Below are 27,918 nucleotides of genomic sequence, written 5' to 3' on the forward strand. Positions count from 1 at the left end.
CTTCTCAGGAAGATCATCCATAACCACTTTTTTCTCCACTCCCAATGAAAGAAAATGTTGCACTTCTAGCTGACAGGTGAGCACCAACTTCTCACATGCTTGGCTTTCCTCTGGCATTCTGCATTTACCAGGTGTTATCACGGGGCCATTTTGCTGCTGACATCACCTCTGTGGCAGAGCTTAGCCTGTCTGCCAGTGCTCCCTATTTGGAAGAAACCCTCCTAAAGGATGGTGTATGAGCTACTCGCAGCATTCCTCCCACACTTCATCTTCGACATACAACAGAAATATTGCACAGGAAAGGCCACTCCCAAGCAATGGAAAAATGTGTGTTTGTACACATCACAGTTTTACATTTCTTTTGTTTAACTGATGGTTTAAACAATGACAGGAACAACTGTTAATGCAACTTACCTCCATTAATGGCAACTTCCCCCAGGCAGTTATTTGGCACTTTCGGAGCACAGCGCTTGTGACAGTTGAATCTACAGTCTGATAAGTGAAAAAGGGAAACAGCCAAATTATTTCTTTTTCTGTGACACAATTATATTTTCCCTGCTACCCAGCCTATAGCTATTAGGCCCTATCATCTCACTAATACAAGTCGTATGTTCAGAGAGTGTGCACTAGCCCGGCTCCATGCTGCCTGTCAGTGGAAGGGACAGGATGAAGATGCTAGAAACACATTTCTGAGGGGAAAAAATGCCTTTCCAAGGGTAGCAGGGTGCAGCAGCACTACAGCAGCCAAAGTGGTGCTCAGCTCATCTAGGCAAGTAATGAGGAGACACAAATGCCTGGCTCCAAAGCCAGAGCTGCCTTTCCAGTGAAAGGAGCAGAATGGGCTGCAGTGTATCAGCTGCAGTTTAAGGAACTGACTACATAGGAAATACTGATGACTGAAAATTGAAACAGGAGAACCCTAGCCAACAATTTGCAGTGAGAAAATATATTTTTTTTATATCACAAGGCAACTTCTGGACAGCTTCCAACTACGGGTTCCTTCAGTCCTTTCCATATTTTTCAATTTATTTTTTTTTTTACTCCTTTCTTATGTGTAAGTTCCACTTCATTATATGTCATGGGAATTGTTTCCTTTTGGCTTATGAACACATTTTATCTAAACTAAGAGCTGTAAGTTACTAACACACCAGGAAAACCAGAGACAGAAAGAAAAAAAAATTCTAAGGCTGTCCATACCTTGCAATTATTTAAGATTGATCCAAACACCAACTAGAGGTACAGGAGTGCCAAACTACAGATAATTTTTTTTTTTTTAAATTAGGTTAATATTTGCTTAGATCACCAGGATTCAAAATGAACTGAAATAGGTGATGCTTTGATAGATATTTTATTTTAGTTAAATTGCATCAGAATCACACGTTAAGTTAAATTCATGCAACTTTGAATTTTGCAGGGTTTAAAGAAGTACCACAAAGTATACTGATTAATTTTATGATAGTTATTATTTATTGTAATAGAAGGAAGGTGATTTTAAGCCTCCATTAGCCACCATTCCAACCCCATAGCATGCACAATGCTTTGTATTTACAGGCTAAGGCTGGCCAAGGTGAGCCAGCAATCCAAGGGGCCTGACTCACTTCAGCACCTACTAAGGTATACAATGTCATGACACTTGAGAGCACATTAGTCACACTGAAAAAATGTGGGTTTAAATTCTCATATAACCCCATCCTATTTTACTTCCACTACAACTTCCCCAAAGCACTGAGCTGCTGAGGCTCAGGCATATGCTTCTTCAATTTACACACAGGACTTGGTAGATAAACAACAATGAAGATAAGAATATAGTCCATTATGTTAACTATTCTCCTGTGAGCACAGGTTCCTCTATGCCAAATACAAGATCATTTACACCTGAATGAAAAATGTGAGCTATTGCACATACACCAAAGGGTAAGAATGAACAGCCACACAGCCAGCTCCTACAGAACACCAATTACTGTAATTTTGACTGCAGCTTAATCCAGTATAATTGTACATGTGCCTACACGCAGACAGTTTAGTGAGGAAATCATGAATAAGGCTACATAGCAACCACTCAAACACTAATTCATTAATTTTATTATGCTTAGCTTTTATGTTCCTAAAGGACATTTACTTACCTTTGCACTGCAAACCCTGTCTAAAAAGCCCTTTGAGAAGTTTCTTGCAGTACTGGCAAACTGTTGGACGTGTGTAGGAGTGGATGACAAAAGTATGAGGCACTTTAACTTTAGACAGTAAAATCTTGTCTAGTTGAATAGGCCGTCCAATGTAGGACTGTGAATTCGACCTCTTCTCTCGCCCCGTGTATGATTCTGATGGTGTCTTTTGCTGTAAAATACATAAAAAGGAGTTTTGTATTCATTTTGTAAAGACTATCATATTCATATATTCCCTCTCTTCAATAACACTGTCATATGTGACAAAAAGTCATGTAAGTGCCTTTGAACACTAATAGAACATGAATCATGCCTCTCTCAAACTGCTTTTGAAAAATTTGGATGCTATTGAACACCTTTGCCAACACTACTATCATATACTTTGAGTTGTAACTGAAACAGGTTTTTATAAAAAAAATTAATCAAAATTAAAATGCTCACCAAAATTTCTTAGAAAAGCATTTTACATTGATAAAAACCATTTTTACCTCTTATTTTCTATTTTCCATCAAAAGTAATTTTTGAAGGCTGTATTTTTTGTATAAACATTAAAAAATTATTACGTTACTCTGTATGCATGTAGGTAAATGACAGAAAAACTGTTTCTTTATAATTTTTGCTACTGCTAACCTTACTACATTTAGATTATGCACAATAGATCACAACGGGTATTTAAAGGTGTGTGTGTGCATATATACACACACATCCTTTTAAATACTTATTATGTATATGTATATATATATGTGGATCTGTGTGTATATATATATATATATATATATATATATATATATATATATATATGTGAGACATACAGTTTAAGGCATGAAATCCAAAAAATTTCTGGAATAAATGAGTTACCATATTTTCTCTATTAAATTTAGATGTACTTATAATAATTAACCCAGAAAACAACTCACAACTCGCCTAGAAAACTGCTTTCTTCTAATACATACTGTTGAGAAACAACCAAACTACACCCACAATTAACACTGAAAGGAGAAAAAAAAAGAGAAAATGCAGCTTGATTATTTAAAACACCTTCTCATTATTATCCACAAATAATCAGATAACTGAACACCAGAACACAAATCACTCAGAGTGAGCCTGCACTGTTCAAAAACTGTAGTAGATGAAGCTTCACGTAGACATTAACTTGAAACACTGCTCAGATTCAAACACATAATGCTATAGAAATTCCTCCATCTGATTACTATTTCCCAGTCATGAAAATACAGAAAAATACATTTTTGTATGCTTCCATCTTTTGGAGTAAAGAGGAATTGAGAAGCCATTTTAATGGTAGAAGAATCTAAGGAATTAGTTTCCGGCTTTGCCTTCACTGTGTATTTGCCATGGGGGAAAAAAAATTTCTTCCTTACAACGTTCATAAAGATTTCTTGCTGCAAAGATGAATTCTTTGATTATACTGTAGAATTAGGTGTCTTTTCCAAGAGGCATAAAGATCCACTGCACTAACAGTCCTTTCAAATAAAGGAAAAATATGCAAAATACATTGTATGAGCCGGGTACATATGGCCACCACAAAGAAACTAGATTGAAAGAAGAAAGCATCTGTCTTTTCTTTATCACAAATAAAATTGGAAAAATTCTGAGTACATAGTCTGATATTATGGGTTTATTACTTCCTGAGGTTTAAATCTTCATGCTCTGCAAAGCACTTGTGCATATTAAAAAAATCCAAACAATTAATTAGTCTCAATTTGAGACAACATTTCTTCCATATTTATTACCTACTAATAAAATTTGCCTAATATTTCTAAGGCAGATTGCACTAAGTTTTATGAAGTCAACATGGACAAGCTGCAAAATGGAAGGCAGAAGACCATCAGGACAGAAGAATGAGCCACATATTCTGCACAAACTGCATCACTCAGCTAGTAGGAGCCGCCTGGAAATTACAGCCCTCAGTGTCTGTGGACGGGGCAAAGCTCACAAGGAGCAGTGAGAAACAGAAGTGCAGTTCTGACAGTTTTACGCCTGTGTAGAATAGCAACAATTTTGGTCCAGACTGATGCTACCTCATAGTCCTACTTAGTGCCTTACAATTTACAGCCTCAACCCTACCCTATCCTGCCCTACCAGAAAGTTAGCCTGAGTTTGCTCTTCAGTGTCCACAAGAAGAGTTTTACTTGCGACATACTACAATTTAATGTACATATTTTCTTTTTGAATTAAAAAAATCTGAAAGGGTTCTTACTTCTAATCACTACTTGCAATGGACATTTGGTGGACATGTAGTGATGCTAGTCGCTTAAAATGAAGTTTAACTGAAAAAGAGTGAGACAATAAAAGCAATCATTAGAACTCTTTTCCTTACATAATGTCACTGCAACAAACTAGTATTTCAGTTTACCATTCTTATCACTAGAGCTATTTCTTGACAAACTTACCCTTGACTGCAGTAAAAGTGATCCAAATATTTCCTAATGCTATAATCTCTCTTAGAATCCGGACTAATATAATCTAAATTAAACCTATTTTCTATGATCACTCTTTGTCTTAATTTTCCAAATTACTGCCTAATCAAAAATTATTTTGGCAACCGAATACTGCGAAGTCCAAATTATTTATACCTAGGTGACTTCATGCTTAAAGGATTTTAGAAAACTGGTTTGGCTGTTTTCCTCACCAAACACCTTGCAGATTTTAGAAATTTCAGCAGTGTTGCTGAAATGTACTGAGAGTAATCTTGGGCAGTCATGATTAACAGAGAGAGACGGCCTTCCCTACAGCTTTGGCTCCGACCTAGATGTCTGATCAAATCTCAGGTGTGGTACAGTACAAGTATGGAGCAAACTATTTGCTTTTTTTGCTCAGATTGATGGCAAATTTTTCAGTTTTAATGTGCTAGTGTATGTTTCTGAGAAAATGTCAGGTTGAACAAAAAGTGAATTCCAGATGCTCTACATTGAGTTGATTGTTTCTGAGATAACTCTGAAACAGTTACTCATCATACCATCAGCCTTGATCAAATAGAATTATGATTAATAAAGCTTTTATTGTGTTGTTTGGTAGGGTTCTTTTCTCAAAATTTGTATTAGTCAATGCACAGTTATAATTTCTGAAATAATTACTTCAAGTCTCATTTCACATGGCTGCAAAGCTGTGTTCCTGAACAGACAAATAACTAAGCCTTTGTTAGTAATTCGTAAGTGTTCTCTACAGCTCAAGCACTAATGGATACTAAACAAAACATAAAACTCTGGAAAACCTACTGCTAGATGTCAGTGTTCAAGTCAAATTTATAGAGAAAAGTATTTCAGCTTTCCATTGGCATTCCACAAGTGCTGGGCTGCTACGTGCCAGCACCGTAGCACACCATGTAAGGAACCAGCAATTCTCAACTTACAGTGACTTAAGGTCAAGAGGTAAAGCCAAGTTTCACCTTCTCCCATGCTAGAAAGGACATCAGAATTCATGGATCTGGTCTCACTTCTGTATGCCCAGTCCTGATATGCCTGACTCCATTCCCTCCCTCTTGCAGCCAGAGGCAACGCGCCCCTGGGTCCCACTCAAAGGTAGCAGGGGAAGGGAAGCTGCTGACAGATAACTCATGGCAGCAGCAGCTGGAGCATCTCCCACACCCTCTGATGACTGACTGATTAGCTGGAGCACCTCCTCTCTCTTGCCAGATAAGCTTCTCCTCCCAATACTGTCTGAAAGTCCTGTCAAGATCCCTCAACTCTAACTTTCAGCACTCCCAGCATCAGATGCCACAATGTTAAGCCCCTGAAAGCATAGGAAACCAGGAACTATACTATTTTCACTGGAAAAGCAAGAATCTCCTCCACAAAGCACCTCCTCCTTCAGCTGGTGTGCCTGGTTTGTTAGAAAGATAAATGAGTTTTTCCTGGTAGCCAGCCAGACTACTGACTCAGCAAGTCTGGAAACTTCCCAGGAAATGATTGCTTAACCAGATTACACCATGGAAACTAACAGCCTGCACAGTTCCAAATACTAAATAGTCCTTTAGAACAATCATCCCAGCAAGGTAATCTATACTTTAAGAGCTCAAGAGTATGATTTTTCAAGTGACAACAAACACCAAGAAATGTGTGTATATGCTGAATACTGGACGGTCCGACCAAGCCAGTGACACTGATCACATCCAGACACTTCAATAATGTTTTAACTGTGACAATATCTAATAGAATCCAGTTTGCTTACTCTTACTTTGGGGAAAAAAAGAAAACGTTTAGGTTTTTTTTCGTTTTTTAATTTCAAAAAGGCAGATGTGCCAATCTTTTCCCCAACATGGGGCATTTCCCCCGACTTTTATTTAACTGATGGCTTGCTTCTTCGTCTTCTTGTTTAATTTCTTTGAATTTTTGGAATACATTGAAGCCCCTCATGTGAGTTCTGGTGAGCTTTGTAGAAAGCGACTAGAAGGCACAACAATTTGTCTAATTAGCCAGAAGCACAAAATCATTGTACAGTCATTGCAGGAAGAAGACAATCCCCCAAAGGTAAAAATAGCTCAGCAGATCTTTCCTGTCTTTTCCACCTTGTCCAAATACACTGCACAATTACACTGCAATTAAGAAACTGAAATAAATACAGACTTCCCCACCAATGGATTAAGCTGTTCCTATTACCTGGATGAGTTTGACCATCATGCTGCATTCACATCTATTCCTTCCAGGCACAGAAGTGAAAGAAACTGTAGGGAGATGCTGAAGGGACTAATGGGAAGCAATAAAAGCTGACTGCTTGGACCCTGTGGGCTCTTGGGAACAAAGACAAGGACCAGCTCTGCAATACAGCTGCATGGACTAGTCTAAAACATAAGAGAGACTGCTGTTTACCTCACCCCTTTTAAAAGGTTTTGACAGTCCCACTAAATCCCAGGGATTCTGAAAAGCTTTACCAAAACATTCATGTTCGGTAAGAGTCAGAAAGCAACTACTTCCATTTTGGCAATCATGCTTGTGGAAACATGCTCAAGTCAGTAACCTTCACTCAGAAGAGATCAGGCCACACAATCTATACTCTACTAAATATTTGGGTTTTTTCCAAAACTTACACAAAGAAGTGCTAACCTTTTGCAGGCTCAACATCTAAGACGTGTTGCAACATTATTCCTGTAGTTTACACTGAGATATTCAATCAGAAATAACAAAAGTATTCCTAAAATATTGAAATGTTTGCCTCAACAAAAGAATAAATTTTTACAATCTAGGTATTTTTATTTACTTGGACAACAGAGAAAACTGATGTCTATTTTAAAAAAAACTAACAGCAGTAACTGTTTGGATGAAGTTTTATTTGTAGTGTTGAAACAGACTTGTTGAAACATGCATTTCCTTCCCATATTAAAGGCAGAGGATAAAGTCTTAATATGTTCACACACAATTTCCTCACAGGAAGCTACTGTCAAGTGAGATGCTAGATATCTATGTAACCACAGGAACTCTGTTTTTAATGCAATGCAAATGTTGACTTTCTTTTACAAATTAAACTATGTGACTGCAATTAAGTGAATTCAAAGAAACAAATCTTCAGTTAAATATACTGAAATACCACACTTAGACTGCAATCAACTGTGTTGTCTTTCAAGGCTTCTTGCACTCCTCTCCAAGTGAAGTGTATGATTTAATCCCACAAGCACCACAGTTAGATAGCTATGGTCTGAAAAACATTTCACTTTCCCATGTGTAAACACATCAAAGAACTGACTTCAGTACAAGCTGTTTAATATTAAACTATCCACAGATGGCTATTATTATATACACTGTTCTTCTACTCAGACATCAATAGCAGCAGACAGTGGTTTGAATGCTCTGTCTGTAACCTGCCTTATTTTGGAAAGTACCAATAGAAGATTACTGGGTTTCAGGAGGCATTGTAGCACTATGCTGACTCCTCAGAACCAGGGGGTTCCCAAAACAAAAGCCCTTTCTTTTTGGATTTGCTAGTACCAGCAGCCATAGTAAGACTTACATGGCACAAAGCTTTTTGTCCAGCATGTTACAGACACAAGTTCATTAAAAAATATTAGGTTTATTTTGATCTTGTATCATGTACTTCATTTAAGTATATTAATTAATAAGTTATTGCCATGGAAGTATCGTGCAGTATTAGAAGGCCCACATCAGAAGCCAGACCTGGCAGCTTCGTTATGCTTGCTGAATAAAGCTAACAAAAAGGGGAGACAAAGCACACATGATGACTCAAAGGTATCACAGCCAAATTATAGTTCAATACAAAACCCTTAAGATAGTCTTTGCACTACTCTGATTTATCCTACCATATAAAATCTTGGTGCTTTTCCCCTGCCAATGCCTGTAAAATTGTGTCCCATCTGTCACTGTCTACATACCATCCTTACCAAATCAGGGATAACTGACGTGTCTTTAGGCTTAACCACAGACACTGGTTTGGAAAGTTTTGGGTCTGGACAGAGGAGATATAGACAAACCTACTAGGTGAGGCCTGCAGTAAGTTTGGGGGCAGTACTATGTTACCAAAACAAAATAACAAGATAATATATTAGAAGGGAGGGCAAGCACCATTGAACACACCTAGACCAGGTAATGGGAGATAAAGGCTTGTGCTGATTCCAATTATTCCTCAAAATAATGTTTTGAGATCTTTTACCAATCCACAATAACCCAAATAATCATGAATGATGTTTCAGAGATACAACAGGGAAGTGAAATGTGTGCTGCAGCATTTGGCAATTTTCAATACTGCTAGTACTTAGAAACTACAAGAAACTAGCTCCTAATTTTCCTTAGATGTACCACTTCGAATATCATAGATATGCAACACTTCAAGAGAATTACATTTGAAATACTTCTTGATTTTGACTTTTAATTTGTTTAACTATTTTAAGTTATTGTAAAAAGGCAAGAAAATTTAAAAATACATAAAAGATTGTGGAATTAATCAAAATTCCTATATTCAATTTTCAGTGTCCGATTCACTGAGCTCTCGATTCTTAGTTCTGTTTAGTGCATGACCCTGCATTCACCTGATGCATTTGGCACTAATCAGTTCAATTACTCAAAGCCTCTATTTCACCTTCTATTATTTTTAAATAAACTCTAGATTTTGGAGCAAACTGCAGGAGCTCTGTCTTTAGGGGTTTTTATTAAACATATGGGCACAATGAAAGCAAATTCCCATTCAGACAGAGAGGAATGTGCAGTGTGTATCACTGGAGCATGGAAAGATAACTTGAGGGTGACAAAAATAAACATAACAGAACAGTATTAATTCACAGTTGACTCAAGTGCCTTCAAAAGAAAATATTAATTTTGCCTTTGAGGATCTTTGGTCTAATGAACTCTACTTCAGCCATTAGAAAAGGACTTGTAATTAGGAGTGGTTTAAGGCACCAAGATGCCCTCAGCTGCAACATCCCAGCTCTCTCTTATTCCCTCCCTCAAGGGCCTTTATTTTCCAGTTCAGTGAGCTGGGGAGGGAGTCCCTGCACAAGACTGTAGGGACTGAACTTGGAAAAGCAGATGCATCTTCTGCAGGAGAGTGGAAAACAAAGGCCTCCTAGAGTGGCTATTTCTGAGTCACTGGAAGCAAGGACTCCTTATTTCAGTGGGCCACGACAAAAGGGCATCTCTATTAAGTGTTGGGTGTGAGGGAAGAAAGAGAAAATGGCCACCCACGACTCAAGACAATTCCCTCCCAGAGCATCTCCTGCCCTAGTTCTGCAGAATCATTCTTCTATATATAGCCAAAAAGCCTCAAGCCAGCTCTGCTTATAACAAATCTACAGAGGCAAGCTGCACCTGGTGCTTTGTATTCTGTCAGTGATACAAAAGTAGTCTTTTCCACTAAAATTATATACATTTTAAATTTTAAATTATTTTGCAAAAAAGAACTGTAAATCCTGATTCTTCATCAAAAAGCAAAGATAATATGTAACATTCCACTTACCTATGCCCCATGAGACACATTACTCCCATTTTAAAAACAAAGCTCAGCTAGACTTTTTCTGAAAAATCACTTCAAGTGTGTTTATAAAATGACCTTACTATATTTGTTACTTCTAGAACACAAAACTTCCCAAAATAATGGAAACATATATTAAAAAATAGAAATAAAATACTATTGTGTCATATAAATATAGTTTGAAGCAAAACCATAGATAGCTAACATCTTTTTACAAGAAGAATACAATTTTGTTTTTCCTCCAAATACCTTTTTTGTTCACACTTATCTTTAATTACTGCTACTTTAGGGTAAACCACCATCATCCAGATTGGTGGACTCATCATTTATCAGACTGTATTTAGAACACAATTATCTTAGATGTTACAAAAACTGGTTTATATATATACAGTTTCTATTATTCAACAGTATATACTGGTTTATATTTATACATGCTTTATGGATATTCTGTGGAGCTGGAATTCTGGGCCACACAGTAAGAATGTATGTGTTTTAGGAAGAAATAGAAACCTCATCCCTGCAAGTGTTCAGTGGGGCTTTGAGCAACTGCTCTAGTGGAAGATGATCCTAACCACTGTAGAGAGTTGGAAACATAGGATCTGTAAGGTCCCTTCCAACCTAAGCCATCCTATGATTACAGGAAATAAAGTTATTTATCTCAAAGAAATAGTTGTTTGGCCACGGAAATCTTCATTTTAGCACAACAAAATATTCCTCAGACTAACTATGTTGTATTTCTAAAATGTAGTGTTTTTAACATGTGCATCCCAAATACATGCTGCAAGGGAAAGATGCCAACACTTCTTAGTTTCGAAAGCTTTTGAAACTTTAAACTTCTTTAAAGTTTGAAACCAAACTTCTTAAAAAAATCCAAACTGAAAGTCAAAGAGAGCAACCTTTGAAATGAATCACCCACTTAAATTTCTTTTTTTTTTTTATTTAGACCTGATACTCTTTTTATATAGAGCTGTAACTTATTTGTACAATGTTCATGAAGGAAAGAGCTGTCCCAGTGGTAGTATGGTGTATGCTGGTGAGCATTTGAATGTGAGGTTTGTTTCAGCTTAAAAATAAAATGTTTATTTTCTACTCCAGCAAATTACCAAGTCCCGAAAGTGAAGGCAATTTTTTTCCCCATGTGTTACTACAATATAAAATAAGGCTTCAGTCTAACCAATGACCTCTTTGATGCCAAGCAAATGTAAAAGTCACTTTTGTATTGAAATATTTTAATGTTTACTAATTTTACTATTTAGCATAAGAATTATGATCTTCACTTTGGAATCTGGACTTAAGAAATCTGATTTAATTTCTGCATGCCTTCAAATTCATACTGATAATCATAAAAGAGGATGCTGCTAATAGCATGGTAGGGAGTAAATTCAGTACATACCTCATAGCCAGGGCTGACAGGAGACTGACAGGTAGTTGGAAAGAAGAAAAAAAACAGAACAAAGAAATAAGGGGGAGAAAAAGACAGAAAATAATGTTATTTTAGAAGCAAGCATGAATGTGGGAACATATTATACTCTCATTCTTTTTTATAGAATAAATGCTTAAAACGACATTTGAGCTGAGACATAAAAATCTGGGTTGCATTGTATCCTCCTAGTTCTACTTTGTTTTTAGTATTTCTGTTGATGAGTTTTATACTACTAAGTTAAGAATCAAAAGAAGATTTTATTCTTTGAAGGTAGATTTTTAAAGCTGTACTCAAATACAGTCCCCATTCAATTTTCAGCTCAAATGAAACGTTTTTTGGCTAATGAGAACATTTATACCCAAACTTAAACTGTTTCTGTGGTTCCCTATGCAAGGATAATAAAGTATAGGTACATTTTGCGCTATTCCACACTACCCTGCCTCAAAGATTTTTAGATTACAAAATTTCAAAAGACAGGACATAACTTATTCACTTTATACATGCCATTTCCAGAAGGCAGGTTTACATGCTGTGTCTCCTATCAGGTGCACACAGCACGAACAAAAAAATAAGAAACAACTCAGTTTGATAATTATATCTTTATCAAAGATCTCCAGAAATTATTCTTTCTCAACTACTCTGACTCTACATGGTAATTAGGGGTAAAAATACATTTTAGTCCTATTTGAAGAACTGATAGCTGTAACAGAGATTATAGTTTGTTAGCAGTGATTCAAGTAACACATCAATATTATCAATGAATGGTACACTTTTATGAACAAATTTGATATTTTTCAGTATATTCACACAGACTGTAGAAAAATGAAAGACATTCCAAAGTGCACGGTTTGTTTGGCATCACCATATGAACTGCCATAAAACTTATCTCATAAGCACTGGAGAAGATATGAGTCCAAAGGACAGACCTGGTACATGTACATGAGAACTGACAAAGCTTATGCCAATTAAAAAAAGCAGGGTGGGAGGACAGGAATGGAAATACATTTAAAGGAAAAAAAACTAAACAGAAAAAAAGACATATAGAAGCCATGTGTTAGAGCATTTCCAAAAACCTGGTAAATGATACCAGGATTTCATGAAATAAAAGTGAGATAAGAAAACTACTTGATTTCTCCAGGCCCATCCCTTCACCTACTGCAAATATATTTTCTTTGGGCATGCACGTGTGTGAGCACGTGTGATGTTCTGAATCATCAACACAGGGACTCCAATGTTTACAAGGTCTCAGAGAAGTATAGCCTGCAGTATGGACAATACTTACTGCATCTCTTCACTGGCAATTTTAATGCTGTCAAACATTTTGAAATATATAGCTTTGCAAAACAGGTGTTTTGTATAAGAATGTGTCAGCAAACAAAACAGTCATACAATTTAAAATGTTTTCAAATTGAAAAATTTTTGCTACATTTTAACTGTACAGTGAAGTGAATATTTATAGATGGTATACCAGGATGCTCACTCATAAAATATTGTTAAGAATTTTTTTTAAAGATGAGATCAGAATTAGGGCCAGTCTTCCTCAAAATTTTCTGTCTTGGCCTAAGTAATTTCTGACACAACCTGCTGAGAATTATGATTAATCCGTAAACATTTGTTGCTGTAGTTTGCAGAACTTAAGCACCTTACTCATTTATGCAGCTTTTCAATTAAAAATAAAGATTCATAATGTTAACCTTAATTTCCAAGTAGCTTTAGACTAATGATAATCAGTAGCATAAGTACATAATTATGGTTCATAGACGGTACTGCATCTAACACCATGTCTACATAATTTGCAATAGTGTCCTTTTAGTATGTCAAGTTTAATAAGTTTAATATTCTAATTGAGAGGAAAACATGATAATTGTTGTGTGTACTTATAAATTCTTTCCTCTCTTTTAAACCTTAAGGTTTTCAAAACCTTCACTTAGCAGTGGATTCATTTATATACTGTGTAAAATCCTAATTATTCAAGTATATTATGACCATGAGTGCTAAAAAGAATAAACATGCTATAAATAAAAAATAGGTACCACTGTCACTTATTCCAATCAACATTTTGCTTTCCTTTCAGAAAACTAATATATAAATGAATATACAAGTGCACCATATGTTTACGTGCTTTTGTGTATACTGTACATCTATACATACCTCTATACATCTAAATACAGACATAAAAATACATTCACCACAAAGAGCCATTTAAGGATCTAATGGAGATTTCTGCCAGTCTCTTGTGAACATCCAGCCAAACACACAGGCTCCAACGAATTAATGACAGACCTAACTGTGACAGACACCCAGTTTAGTGCTGTGGTGTCTGGGTCACAGTGCTCTAAGGAGGCAAACCTTTCCTATTCAATAAGCCAAGGGAAATAATGCCCCGATACAGAAGAAATTCAACATCTAGTTCCAGAAGAGATTCTTCAAGATCAAGCTACTTATTTAACATGGGTGGCAGCTTTAGGCCTTTAAATATAACCTAATTCTTGACAAGTGAGGAGACTCCTGGGAGTATCAGAAGTGACACATACATACCTTAAACCCACATACCTTAAGCTGGTGACCTCCCTTTTACGTCAAGATGCCTTCCCTTAATTTATAATTTACATACCACCCTCCTCTAGTCCGTAACAGGCAAAACCAGATTCTACAGCACTAAATATCATTGTTTCTCAGCTCCTCCCATGGCCTCTACAGGTAGGGAATGCCATACCAGAAGGGCTTCATCTGAGGCGCTGAGTGAGGGCTCTGCAGACACTGTCCGAATGGTGCTGGCTCCTGTCAGGGACACATTTGACAGGCGTCTTTTCCGTACACCACTGCAGTTGTTGGGAATTTTAAATGCACATCTCTTATGGTAGTTCAGACCACATCCTGAAAAGAGAAATTTAAAACCATCCCATTATGGTTTACTAGACAAAAAAGCAAGTAATTTTGGATTTTTCAAGAACAACACAAATTCAAAACATTAGCCTTAAAGTTGATGAAACTTTTCACTCTACCCTGCTCTTTTATTCTAGCAAATTGTTAGAGAGACAATGTTATCAGCGCCAAATAGATACATCTACAACCAGTGGTTTTTCTCTGATTTTTCAAAACCTATGGTCTCAAAGTGCAGGAAATTTCCATGACCAGCACTTGGAAGTAAAGGAAGTCTCACTGCAAATGGTATATTCTATTGGATTTAGTCTACCAGAAGTCAAACAGGTGTGGCAAAGTGAGAAAACTTAGCTCCTATAACTTCATATGGATTGACAGTAATTTCAGTTAAATAATCTGAATTACTGCAAGACACAGGCTCATTAAAAATTGTAAGGAAAGAGTAAGACGTGCAGTCTTTTCTTAAAACTACTTATCAACCAAAGTTTTTTACACTCAAGGTTACAGAGCCATATCTAAGATGCCTCAGAGCAGTCAAAAAGATAAGTTCTCTAATCAGTTAACTCCTTTGACAGGTCTCACGGTCTCCAACTAATTTAAAAGCAGCATTAGACACAACACACAGAAGTAGAATGGAAAAGTCTCTTCTTTAGACTGAAAAATTACATCTCACTGCAGCTTACCTTCACATTTGAGTCCCTGACGCACCAGCCCCCAGAGCATCTCTCCACAATGGTCACAGAAGGCTGGAGCCCGGTAGGAATGAACAAACAGAGCATGGGGCCGGATCTGGAAGTCTTCAAATGTAGCAGAAGCTAAAGCAGTAAGATCATACACAAAATTAACATAAATAAAAAGCAACATAACTACTCTTCTTCACTTATTAGGTACTTCACCACAGAACAATGCAAAACTCCTTTTGGCCACTATGATGCTGAACCTTGGATTTGGAATTGTTCACTGCATAATATTTTGAAGACAAAAAGAGCGATGATATGCCTTCATACTACAATAACCACTGGAAAAAGCTTAAAGCTGCATTTACAAACCTGCAGCAATGACATCTCTGACAACATTTTTCCAATCAAACACAGGAGTGTAACAGCAAAATTGTCACAGTTCAATAAAACGTCAGAAATTTTTCAAAATACTCTTTTACAGGCTTTACTCACTACACTTTCAAGGTGCATGTACATAAAATAAACTGAACACATCCAGGAAAGAAATACTGCAAGGTTTTTTTGACAAATGGAAGTGCATCTAAAACAGTGTTTCTGCTGATCACTTGGTATAATTAATTCAGCCACCTATGTTGGCATCAGTGAACTGATCACACAAGCTAAAAACATATATTAGAGCTTAAGAACAAAACATGTAATGATATACCCAAATTTCAATAGAGAAAAAAAACCTTGCAGGGCAACCTGGAAGATGGTTGTGCCTCTCTTACAAAGTGACGTGAGCCTGCAATTGGTGTAACAGCTGCAAAAGTTAGAGGGGCTAGTTAGAGCAAACTTTAAAAATTAACTAAAATGTTTTTTAAACTATTTATAACACAGAGACAGTACCACAACACTTTGAAAAAGAGACTTAAATGAAATATTTTCCTTTTTTTATTATCTTAAACATATGTCAGATAATCTAAAGAAATATCGGTCAAATGTAGTAAATACTAATCACATATGCAAACATTTGATCTCATTCAGATTGCCATTTAAACAAGTTATTTGTGTGCTTACTCTTCACTGATATCAGAGTGAATGCAATAGGCATGTAGGCATTTAACAGAAATACTTTCAACAGAAACATATTCCTGATTTGCAATTGACAGAAACAAAGAAAGAGAGAAAAAACCCCAACCAAACTAACAAAAAACAACAACAAAAAAAACCCCACCCAAAAACCAAAACAACCCTTCTCCCACGCAGCCCTGGTTTTTAATGGTTCAATTAAGAGGAATTCCTAAAAGATCCAAATACCCTGGCTTCCTACTTTATCAACTAATGAAAAGAGAACCAAAAATCTGCATACTGATCAAGAAAACATTTTTAATTAACAAGAGGGTATCAATAAAGACTTATGTCCTGGTCTCAATTGCTTCTCTGCAAAATCCTGCTACTCTTTTCCAAAAGTGTCCACAGAAAAATAAGTTTCTAGTCTCAACCAGTCTTGAGATCTATTAATAAAAGTATTTAGAATATCACCCCAAACTAGGATCCAATCATTCTAATAATATCAAATTTCACTTTTTCAAAATGTTTTTACTAGAACAATGCAAATAATTCAACAGTTTGTTTATTTCAGGATCTCCCTTTCTTCTCTCAGTGTTATATCATAAAAAGCTATATTACAAAATTTTACCTAATTCATAACACCAGGACCTCATAGAATAGTCCAACATATTTGAAATATCCTGAAACTAAATTAAATAGGTTTGTATTTATCTAAAAATGTTAGGTAAGGCATATTTTCCACTCAAGGGCTTTCAAACATTTGTTCAAATATATTATTTTTCCTTTTTTTTTTCCATACAACAGTGGTCTACTAGAAAACACAGCTCATCACAGAATGGGTTGGGTCTGGAATACACCACAGTGGGTCTCCTGGTCCAACTTCCCTGCGCAAGCAGGGTCATCCTAGAGCACATGCATGGCACAGGATTGCTCCAGATGGTTCTTGAACAACTCTGGTGTGGGAGACTCCTCAGTCTCTCTGAGCAACCTGTTCTGGTGCTCGGTCACCTGCACAGTTAAGAAATTCTTCCTTATATTCAGGTGGAACTTTCCACGCATCGGTTTTTGTGCACCACCTCTTGTCCTAATGCTTGGCACCACCAAAAAGAGCCTGGTTCCAGCTTCTTGGCACCCTCCCTTCAGAACACATTTTAGATGTTGAACAGATTTCTCGGGATTTGACTTTAGGACTTGGAGTGAATCATCTTTTTGTGGACACTGACAGATGTTTTTCTGCACTTCCAACCAAATCAAAGAATATGTTGGAAGGGTAAAGCACTCAAAGTTTCAAAATCTATTTTGATGTTATTAAAATACAAATACACATTTGTATATTTCACTTGTACAAAGAAAACAAAATACAGGCATATTAACTTCCTTCTTTAATTTCATATTGAAGATAGGAATTCAGACAACACCTTCCCATTAGATCACTGATCTGTGAAGTTCAACAAGGATTTCTTTTTTGGGGCCTCTATTATCACCAGCATGCAGCCACAGGAGGAAAAGTTGTCCCAGTCAGGCAGCAGACACCTCTCTGGTCCTACCACATATGGGTACCAACTGAGCTGTGATAGGTCAGCAGCTGGATAAGATCAAACTGTAGATGCAAATCATACTGACCCTTGATAATTCACTTCCTCTTCTCTAGTCTGGTCTATGAAATCATGATATATATGAGATGAAGACATGGTCTTCAACATTTTGGAAACTCCTGCCGCACAACACACTACAACACGCTACGACATCTGCTCAGGAACTCAACTACAAACAAATCACTAAGCCTTCCCATCTCTCCACTTGTCTCCTTAAGACTTCCCATCTAGAGTTTCGAGCCTCATCTCTTCTGTTCCAGGCTTTTGTTCATGGATTTTGCATAGCATATTTACCTACAGCTTTATGAAGAATGTTGTGATTTACATCTCTGATCTTTGCAAATGAAATGATCATGGAAAAGATACGTATACATGTACGTAGGAGCCTTTTCAAGGATACAGACCAAAACTGGAACACAATGCACTACCACCTTCCAATACAACTGCAATGCACCCTTCTTTGCTGCTGTGTCTCTATCTTAAATTTACATGTGGAAATATAAAATCAAGAAGCTGATGGAAACAAGATACTCAGTGAATATGCACTGCTCTCCTAGGAGAAGACAAGGAAGACTCTACTATTAACACCCTCAAGACATGATAGCCATGAATTTTGATAACATTTATGTGCATTTTAGAGATGTAAACTTTTTGCTTATAAAAATAGATTTTCCTGAGGTTGTTTCTAGAAACATACAAGTAACAACCAAACCACTATTAAAACAAGAGATATGTACAATGAAAATAGTCCACATTTCAATCTAGCAAAGGAGTTACATATCTAAGTTCATGACAATTGCATTGAATAACCTAACATTATGCCTGTATTCAAGTTCTATTTTGAATCAACAGTGCTTACTAAATTGGAAGACTGGAGAGGAATTGTACATTGATTTACTGGGTAGTTTTACAAATAGTATGAACAGTGCACCAAAACCACAAAAAGCCTGATAAAAATCAGTAACTCAAGTTAACTTCAATTAGTTTAATAATTTAGATAATGGATTAAAAATATATTATCTTGAAACAGCTTTAAAAAACTGGGGATTGTGAGGAGTATATATTCTTTCCCTTGTACAAGCAAACCTGAAATCAAAATCTCCCATGAGTAGTTTTGCCCTAGGAAGTGATTTATAAATTAGGTCCTCCTTTCAAACTTCTTCCTATCATCTAGTCAGTCAACTTTTTTTAATTTACATATCTAGGAAACCTTTCATATAGTCATTAATGTTCAAAGCTTTAAACTTCAGAATATTCCCGTTATTCACTGAAAAAAAACCCTAAAACAATAGCCCTGCTGATGAAGAGAAAGATATGGGGGTTTTTTTTGCAAATTAAATTGAGGCTTTTATTGGTAAAAACCTTCTGTAATCAGGCTACCCTTTTGCTTTGACAGTGCATTGATGGGATGAAGACAATATTGTGGCTGTATGTAAAATTGTGCTGTAAAAAAAGGGAGGCCTCCAAATATGGCTATAAGCACATCCTATAAAACTTAATTTCTCTGCAGAAAAGTTTTCAATTTTATGTCCTTAATATGACACTGTTGCACTGTTAACTCTCAGATTACCTTATCATCATTGATTTAAGCTTTCCTAGTATCACCAAAACACAGGCATTGAAACTGCAGCAGTTGTGACAAGACTACTTCATCAGGTTTATTAATGACCTGGCTGTTAATGGCTATTACTCCTTGTTCTGGGCTCGGTAGCAGACCCATCATTCAGCACAGCTGGAAAGTAAAACATTGCAAGTCAGAGAGGCAAGGCCTTGCATTCAGAAAGAGGCAAATGATTTACTTCACCATTCTGTGTTCCAAGTCCAAAAGCACTCTGAACTATAAGCAGAGGTGAGATCCTGCTATTATCAGTAACAGAGCGTCACATAATGGCCACTGTCATCTTGCATCCCTGCCTCTCATGGCAGAAGAAACCATCAATAACAAGACTAGCAATATCTTGCAGCTACAAAAAGCAGGCATTCTCCTGCTACCTTCTCCCATTTGGAATGCATTTAAGAGTAATGTATTCTGTTGAGTTCCTGCAGGCATTTGTAACTTGAGTCCTTACTTACAAGAAGTGCTGGCATCTATCACTTAAAAAATTAATATAACTCACAACTATACGCTACTAAACTTCAGGCACTGGTTAAACAATAACAAGTAATGACTGAGTATACAGCTCAGCTGGACTAAGAGAAAGGAAACCATTTTATTTTTTTCAATGTTCCAATCCTGGCAATCAAATACAGTCTGAGTTTCCAGAGTCTCATTTAAGTTAGCAGAGTTCTGGCAGTTCATACAGACCAAAGACTCCATATCTGATCTCCATCCTAAAATGTGAATTAAAAACTAAACTAACTACTTCCTAAATTATATGTGTACATTTATGTATGTGTACAAAATGTGTACATTTACAATCATTCTGTTTCTTTATTTGTTCGGCTTTGAAGTAGGGTAACTTTAATATGGAAAATTTGAATCCTTTCTGGATACAAATGTGAGTTTTTTACCACTCTAGATTTTACACACAGGGAAAATCCTTCTAATACAATAAATTTCATTTTGTTTTCTTTACCTATTATTGCTTTATCCCAATGCTTTGGGTAAAAACAGTTCTAATTAGGAATGCTAAATTGACATTCAGATAGGAAGTGGGGACAGAGGGAGAGAGGTACATTTTCAGAACTGAATTTAGAGCTCTTGAGCAGAAGCCTGCTACTTTCTACATGCAACTAGTAAAGGCTGCCTGCAATTTTTTCATAATACCCAGACTAACAAAAAGCAGCATGTCCTCAATCCTCCAGTGACAGAGATAGAAGAAACAGAATCACCTGCTACAAGGCTGAAAACATGCTGTGCTGCTGCACCTGGACCATTTAATTTGGAAACATGAGTTTGGGTGTCCAGAAAGCCATGGACAAGGAAAAGAAAGGTCCCAAAAAGAAACAGTAATGACAGAAAGAAGGGGAAAATGCTGGAAATAGGGGAAGATCCCAGAGATCAGAGAGAGATGGAAGCCAGAGAACCTCCACAATAGTTTTGATCAGTGATGCCCAAGGTTGGTAGCTGCAAGTAGTGGCTCAGCACGAACAAACAAGACTTTGTGCCCAGCCTTCCCTGGCCAGCAGCTACCTCCTTACTGAGGGGCAGTGGGAAGCTGGCAAATCTAAGGCTGAGAAGGGAGCAAATGAGCCAGCGTGGGAAGCATCCAAGTAAGGCTCTCATCTCCTTCCTTCTTAAGTCCCAGTATCCAGATTCCCTATGGGCTGATGTTTACACTGTCTCATCAGTGACATGAGATTTAACTAATAAACTGAAGGGGACAATAAACAATTTGCAAGCATTTGTCCAGTGCTAGCTCAGAATTTAAAGGAATTATAATAAAAGATTAACATTTATGAGTCAATGTGATTCATCTGTACACTCTGAATTTTTAAAGTTCGATTTTTATGTACTTCTATTTGTTTGTGAATGATTTCACAGTTTCCAATCTACAAACTATATAGCTCACTAGGTTTAAGTTCATTTGAAATCTCATCACACAATTCTTTCATTATGGATTTACCCATTTCTCACCCAAGTGGAAAAAGCAGCAATACCTTACTTCACAGCTTCAGGCCCTGTTAATCACAAAACACTGCAAAGGTATCAATTTAGCACAGGAAACAAAATTAAATACTCTGCAGGTTTACTGGAGCTATTGATGCTGTGTTAAAAATTGAATCTGACTACTGGCATTAAGGAGCAACCCCAAATGAAAAAAAAAAAAGACTCTTGCTCCTTTTTCCATGCTCTGACTAATCTATTATCTTAAAGTAAATGCTGTGAGTCTCTTACATTTTTATTTCCTCTGTCTTTTTTTTAATGATCTTCACAGTTATTTTCCAAGGATTCTGAAAAAAAGCTCAAAAAGAAGAGGTGCTCAAAAAGAATTAATAGCACTTGTAAAACATATTTAATTCCCACAAGTTTCTTTCATAAAAGGTTAAGATTTTTTTTTTTTTTGTTATATGGTGAATAAATGCTACTGGCTAAAAGTATAATGGAATTTAAAGTACAATCAGTACAATCTTATGTTGAACTCAGTAAGGAATGAAAGAACCACCTCTGCATACATTAAATTATTTTTAACTATACTGTTACCTATCTGCAAATGTTTAGATATCTTTTAGAATTACCCCAACATTTTATAAACATATACCACAAATACAAGTGGGTTGTTTGGGGTTTTTTTTTTTTGCATAGTTCTATTGGATGCCCTGACGGGATGCACCCAGCAGTACTGAGGGAAGTGGCTGATGTCCTTGTGAGGCCAATCTCAACAATCTTTGAATGATCATGGAGACTGGGAGAAATGCCCGAATCCTGGAGGAAAGCAAATGTCATTTCCACCTTCAAGAAGGGTGAGAAAGAAGACCCAAGGGAACTAAATGCCAGAGAGCCTCACCTGAAGCCTCTGAAAGGTGATGAAACAACACATCCTAGTATGACCACTTCTGGAATATGCTTTAGTGTCTGTCTGATTAATAAGGCTTTCTTAAGGTCTCAGATCTTTGATGAGACCATGAGAGACATGGAACAGAAGCATGACTGTATATAACCATCCAGTTTTCTCAGCCCCACTTGAATTTTTCTAGGATAACACTAGAAAAGGAAAAAGGGAAATTAAAAATTATAAAGAAATGCGCAAGATGACATAACCTGGAAGAAATAAATTCATTATTGCTCTGAATTGTGGTTGATTTTTAAAAATTGTTTACAAAACTTCAATAATGACTCATCCTAGAAACACCTCCAGTGCCTAACCAGGTGAATCAGAAGGTCAAAATTACAGAAGTAAAATGTTTAGTTCCTCACTAAAGACAACAGAAGCGTTCTACTCACAACATGTTTACCCAATATTTCACCCATGCACATAAATCACTGGAAATTAACACAAGAAATGGTGATACTAATATTCCCCATATGACATTCTGTGTTCAGTTGCTTTAAACAGCTGTGACAGATGAGGAAAACCTTTAGAGGCATGGAAGAGACTTACATATAAAGGGAGATTAAAAGACTGGAAGACTGGAATTGTTTTGTTTGGAGAGGAAATGAGTAAGAGTTTACTGGACTCAAGAAGCAGAGGAAGCAAAAAAAAAAAAAACCCAAAAAAACCACCAAACAAAAAACCCCAAAACAAAACAAAAAACACCAAACCAGGAAACAAACATAACTGCTGCAGAATAACCTTCTGCACTACCAACTACAGTGAGAGGAGTCTTCATGTCCTAAGAAGCAGGAAAGACTTCCAACCTTCTTTTTGGCAACAAGTCACATCTTAGCTATGTTAACAGAAACATTCTTGGGGCCTCTTTAAAAGTCAGAGCAAGCCAGATTTCAGCTGGAATGACAATATCTCCAGGCTTGAGTCACAACTACCATCGAGATACAAAAACCAGCAGACTGCAATCTGTGGCGGTTCCTGAGTTCCTACTCCTTGGTTGCCATTTCAAATTGTTATATTCCCCAAGGGAAGGCGGATTGGTTGTTTGTACTCAGGCCACTTTTAGCTACAAACCTCAAGCACTTCCTAGAAGATGTGTACCTTAGCACAAAATGCTGCAAACACAATTTTTTGGAAAGTACTATGAGACTGTATATTTCTATTTGCTCTTTCAAAATCAAAGCCAGCAGTCAGCCAAAGGAAATAAATTCAATGAGTTTAATAGTGATATTGAAAGATATATTTTTTACATAAGCCATATTTGATTTGAAGCCTAGTGAAGTACTGAGTTATTGAGACAACAACTTCATAAAAACTAAAAAAAGCAGAGAGATCCTCCAAACACTAGATTTTTTTTCCTGACGTACATCTGAGCAGTGTAGAATACACTGTTGACCATGTATATGAGTTGTCTGATGCTATTCCAAGGGGGCAAGTTATTCCAAGTGGGTTACCCATTATTCTTCAATATGCTCAATCATTTATAGCTACTTTCTCTTCAGGACCACTACTGTCATTTAACAAACACACTGATACAAATGTTTCATCAAGCACATACTGGTCAAACAAACTATTGAACAAATCAATCTAACAAACCCCTTTATGATAAATCAAAGAGTTTTCTGCTTAGCTGAGGCAAAGCTTGCTCCCCATTAAATAAGTAGCTAGCAAGAATTACCTACTGGGGAGGTAATTATTTAATGAAAGGGGATGGCGACTGGTGAGGAAAAGAGAATTCTTTGAATAGTGGCAGTTTTATAATTAAAATCTGTGTTAGTAGCAAAAACAACTGGCAGACTATGAAGAACTGTGAAAAGGAGAAAAAAAACTAATTGAAGGTTTCTTACCCAAATAGTTTAAAATATTTCAAAAAGAGATGAATTTTTTTTCCTTATATAAAACTTAAACTGAACATATAGCAGTGGTCTCCAAAGCAAGGTGCACACACCTCTGGGTGTGCAAAAGACAGCCCATTAGGGTACAGAAAGAAAATCTTATAACTTCAGCTACATATATAAACTTTAAATAAATAAACACACACATATTGAAGGTATATGCTTGAAGATTTTTAGTGATGAGGTGCACAAAAAGAAATTTAGACTTTGCCACTGTATCTTTAAGAAAAGGTCAAATGCTGTTAAAGACATATCCAGTGAAATAATTTATAGCTATATGCAAGTTTCACATACCACAGATGTGACGAAAGACTAAATAGTAAATAAATTTATAAAACAATAAACAGAGTCCTTCTACGAAAACATGGTTTTTATTATCATGCACTTTTTTCCACCAATGCCTTTTTAATTATAAGCCTTCCGTTTGATTCCGAATGCTAATCAGATTATGGGATTGCATTGTAAATCTAAATGAGCACACAAATATCCATTAAAACATTGGACAACTTTTGCAGAGTCCAGGTTTCATTCATCACCTCAAGTCTTTTCAGAAAGGATCAGCTGACATGGGGGCTGCTGAATCATGAATAACATATTGAGCTACTGTTATTAAGTGGATTGTGCTAAACTCAGTCAAAATTATAGTATCCAAAATCTTTTTTAAAAGGGTAAATGTGATATATTTCATATTAAGAAAACTGAGAAAAAATTAATAAGAAAGTTCAGTGAGGCAATTTCTTAACCTAAGAATACTTTAAGGAGAATAAAGGGGTTTTTTAAACTCCAGAGGCTTTGAAATCAGGATAATATACAAGTAAAATCAAGATTTAATTTGATCCACTTTGGAAGTTGACCAGCATTTTTTTAAGACATTAAGTGCAATTGATGTAGCTAATCAGCTTCAATTCCACCTTTCTTGAAAAGCCAGCTGTACAACTCATTGAGGTGAGGCCTGTTAAAGTGGGGTGACATGAATTATGTCTCTTCTCAGTGAAATCACGGGATAGGAATACAAAAGCATAAGAATTACTGGATCAGACAAAAATGCAGTAAGCCTGGAATCCTGTTTTGAAAGGGGAGTTCTCAAAGCAACATCAGCATTCTCTGAAGCAGAGAAGGTGACAAAGGTAGATGACACAAGGGCAGTGACATTACAAGCCATTTTCTGTTCATTGCTACACCTGACACTTTATTAGTAATGCTTTCCAGATCATTCATTAATGTATTTAACAGCACAGACTTAAGTGCCTTGCTGGTAACCTACTTCCACTGTGAAAATAGCATGCACATCTACCCTTTGCTTCCTAAGTCATAAACAGTTATTTATCCATGTGAGCATTCACCCTGTTCTCCCATGAAAACATAATTTCTTTATGAGCATTTGGACTGAAAGTGTTTGCATTAAATCTGGAAAAGCAAGTGAAATATCTCAAATGAACCAACAATTTCATTAAAGACCACACAAACCAAAAATGTATTCTCTGAAAAGATCAGACAATTAGAGATGTATGAGGTTGGATGTTTGATCTATTAGGTAGCAGTGGAACAGTGACCTCTCATATACAGGCACTAACAGAAACTAACAACACAGTTATATATGGAAAAAAGACAATGACGCCAACATAAACAAAAAAAGGAAAGAATCTTTCAGTTCTGACAACTTTAAATAGTCATCTATCAGAAATTCATGACCCAAGAACAGTATTAGACTAATGAACAGTGAGGGATACAAAATCAATCAACTTTAACCTAATCACGAATGAGCCTTACCTCTACAGAAATAAGAAAAATGACATATAGAGAAAATTGAAAGGACACAAAGGAAGAATAATTGCTGAAGATTTCATCTCAGACAGAATAAAGATATTTGTATTTCTCAAGACACCAAAAAACTGCATGCTAAGATAGCCATGAAGGCACCAAGAGAAGGATGCTCTTCAATCACAACAAAGCAAAATCACAAACTCTGACCAACTATATAAGTACTATAAAATTATGTTATAGAGATACAATATCACAGTGTTTCATCTCAAGTTGAACTAACACTACTATCAACACTCTGTGTTGATAAAAGGCATTTACTGTAATTGTACAGCTATCCACAGCTTTTATTCAGCCCAGTATATTTTATCATAGACAGTATATACTGTACTGAATCAAAATAAAAGGTCCACATCTAACAACCAAGTGATCTACCATCTATGTGGTATTAAAACAGAAACAGCTTCTTAACAAAAGCACTGGATCAATTCCTGCCCTCATCAGCTCAGCAAGGGAACGTAAAATAGCTCCTATTTGACTTTCTTGCTTCAGGAATCCTGCCAAGTTGAGCACAACTGGTCACAGCAAGCAGATGAAGTACGTTCCACTAATTCACACAAGATGCTAACGTTTCCCTGTCTGCTTCCCAGCAGCAGACAAAAACCTCTTACATCTCAATGGAACTTTGCCCAGTAAAAACAAGATAGAATTTTTATAAACAAACCCATATTACAACTGTAAATACACAATTTTTCCCTCTATATCATGAATAGACTTGGGAAATTTATACAGCAGTTTTTAATAAACTTCATGAACAAGGTACAGAAGAGGACAAACTATGCTGACAAAAACAAGTCTAAAGACATCTAAAGCAATTGTTTCCTTGAAGCCCTCAAAATCAGAACTCAAAAAGAGAATACAGATGTACAGAAGCACAGCAATCCTCATCTGTCAGCTTCTTCTACAGAGTCTGTGCCTCTATTTAAAAAAACAACAAATACAGTTATTCTGAAAAAAGTCACAGATACACAGATGGAGGGTGGCAATTGCATCTACAAACAGCTTTAAATAATATCTTCAACACATCATTCATTTAAGAAAGGGGCTAACTGATCTACTTTCCAGATCTCATGTAACAACTTAAATTAAAAACTTGTTAACTATTTACCTTCTCTGCAAAGAAAGGGTACATAGGGCAGCACCTATCATTAATATCAATTCATTGGCATCAACAAATTGCAGTTGAAATAAGTTATTTTTATAAGCTAGTCAAAACAACGCTGAAGATCTCCAAAAACCTAGGAGTTAACTTGAAGTGAGTTTATCACAGCAAAAATAATCTGTTCTGTTCAAATTTATGGTGAATTTTACATTATGCTATTTTGGTAATTAATGTTTGCATCCTTTATTTCATGAGTGGAACGTGAAAGTTAACCTCTCAGAGGTCCAGCTGAAGATTTCAGCAAATACTACTTGATCACATCAAGACTGAAGGACATTTTTCAGCTTAAATTCACTTTACATAAATATGTTTCCTTCTCTTGAGCAAACAGGAAAACTACATTTGAGAGAGAGAGAGATCTAACAAGATGTAACTTCTGGTTTCTATTCCTTTAAGTGTTTTTTAATGACTGACAACTCATTTCTAGCCATCTTTTGACTGTAACTTAAACTGCCACTTCTGTACCTTGCTTCCTACTAATTTTTGATAGTATTCTAATAAAAGGAACCCTTCCTACAAATACACTTGGATAAAATCCTTTCTCCATAGATTCAGACCTTTTCAGTCTGAAATGCGGAGAACTAAGTATATATTGGATTCAATGAACACATTAGCGGAGATTTCCACAGAAGTAGTAAAGAATTTTCTGCCTTTGGGCATTCTGAAGACAAGATGAATTTTCCAATATTTTGAAGAAAAAATAATATAGAAAATACACAGCTAAGAACACAGACACATGGTGAGTTACATGTTACAGCCAGAAGGGTATTAGTGATACTGTTTAATGAATGCCTAGGAGTCACCAAATATATTCAACATTTC

The 27,918-nt window shown here is 36.3% G+C and overlaps 1 protein-coding gene across 2 annotated transcripts in view; it reads right to left on the reverse strand.

Moving 5' to 3' along the window:
• The window catches only part of PRKD1 (protein kinase D1), a 116,010-nt gene that overhangs the window by 27,612 nt on the left and 60,480 nt on the right, over positions 1-27,918 (reverse strand). The window contains exons 3-7 of one of the 2 annotated variants that reach the window (XM_058025914.1): positions 15,084-15,215; positions 14,234-14,394; positions 11,488-11,511; positions 2,124-2,334; positions 415-492 (exon numbers count right to left, since the gene is read on the reverse strand). In XM_058025914.1, coding sequence (XP_057881897.1) covers positions 415-492; positions 2,124-2,334; positions 11,488-11,511; positions 14,234-14,394; positions 15,084-15,215 — 606 coding nt within the window. The remainder of the gene's footprint in view (positions 1-414; positions 493-2,123; positions 2,335-11,487; positions 11,512-14,233; positions 14,395-15,083; positions 15,216-27,918) is intronic. The other variant, XM_058025915.1, reaches the window with a different exon arrangement.

Source organism: Melospiza georgiana, chromosome 6 (genome assembly GCF_028018845.1).
Source record: "Melospiza georgiana isolate bMelGeo1 chromosome 6, bMelGeo1.pri, whole genome shotgun sequence".
NCBI lineage: Eukaryota > Metazoa > Chordata > Aves > Passeriformes > Passerellidae > Melospiza > Melospiza georgiana.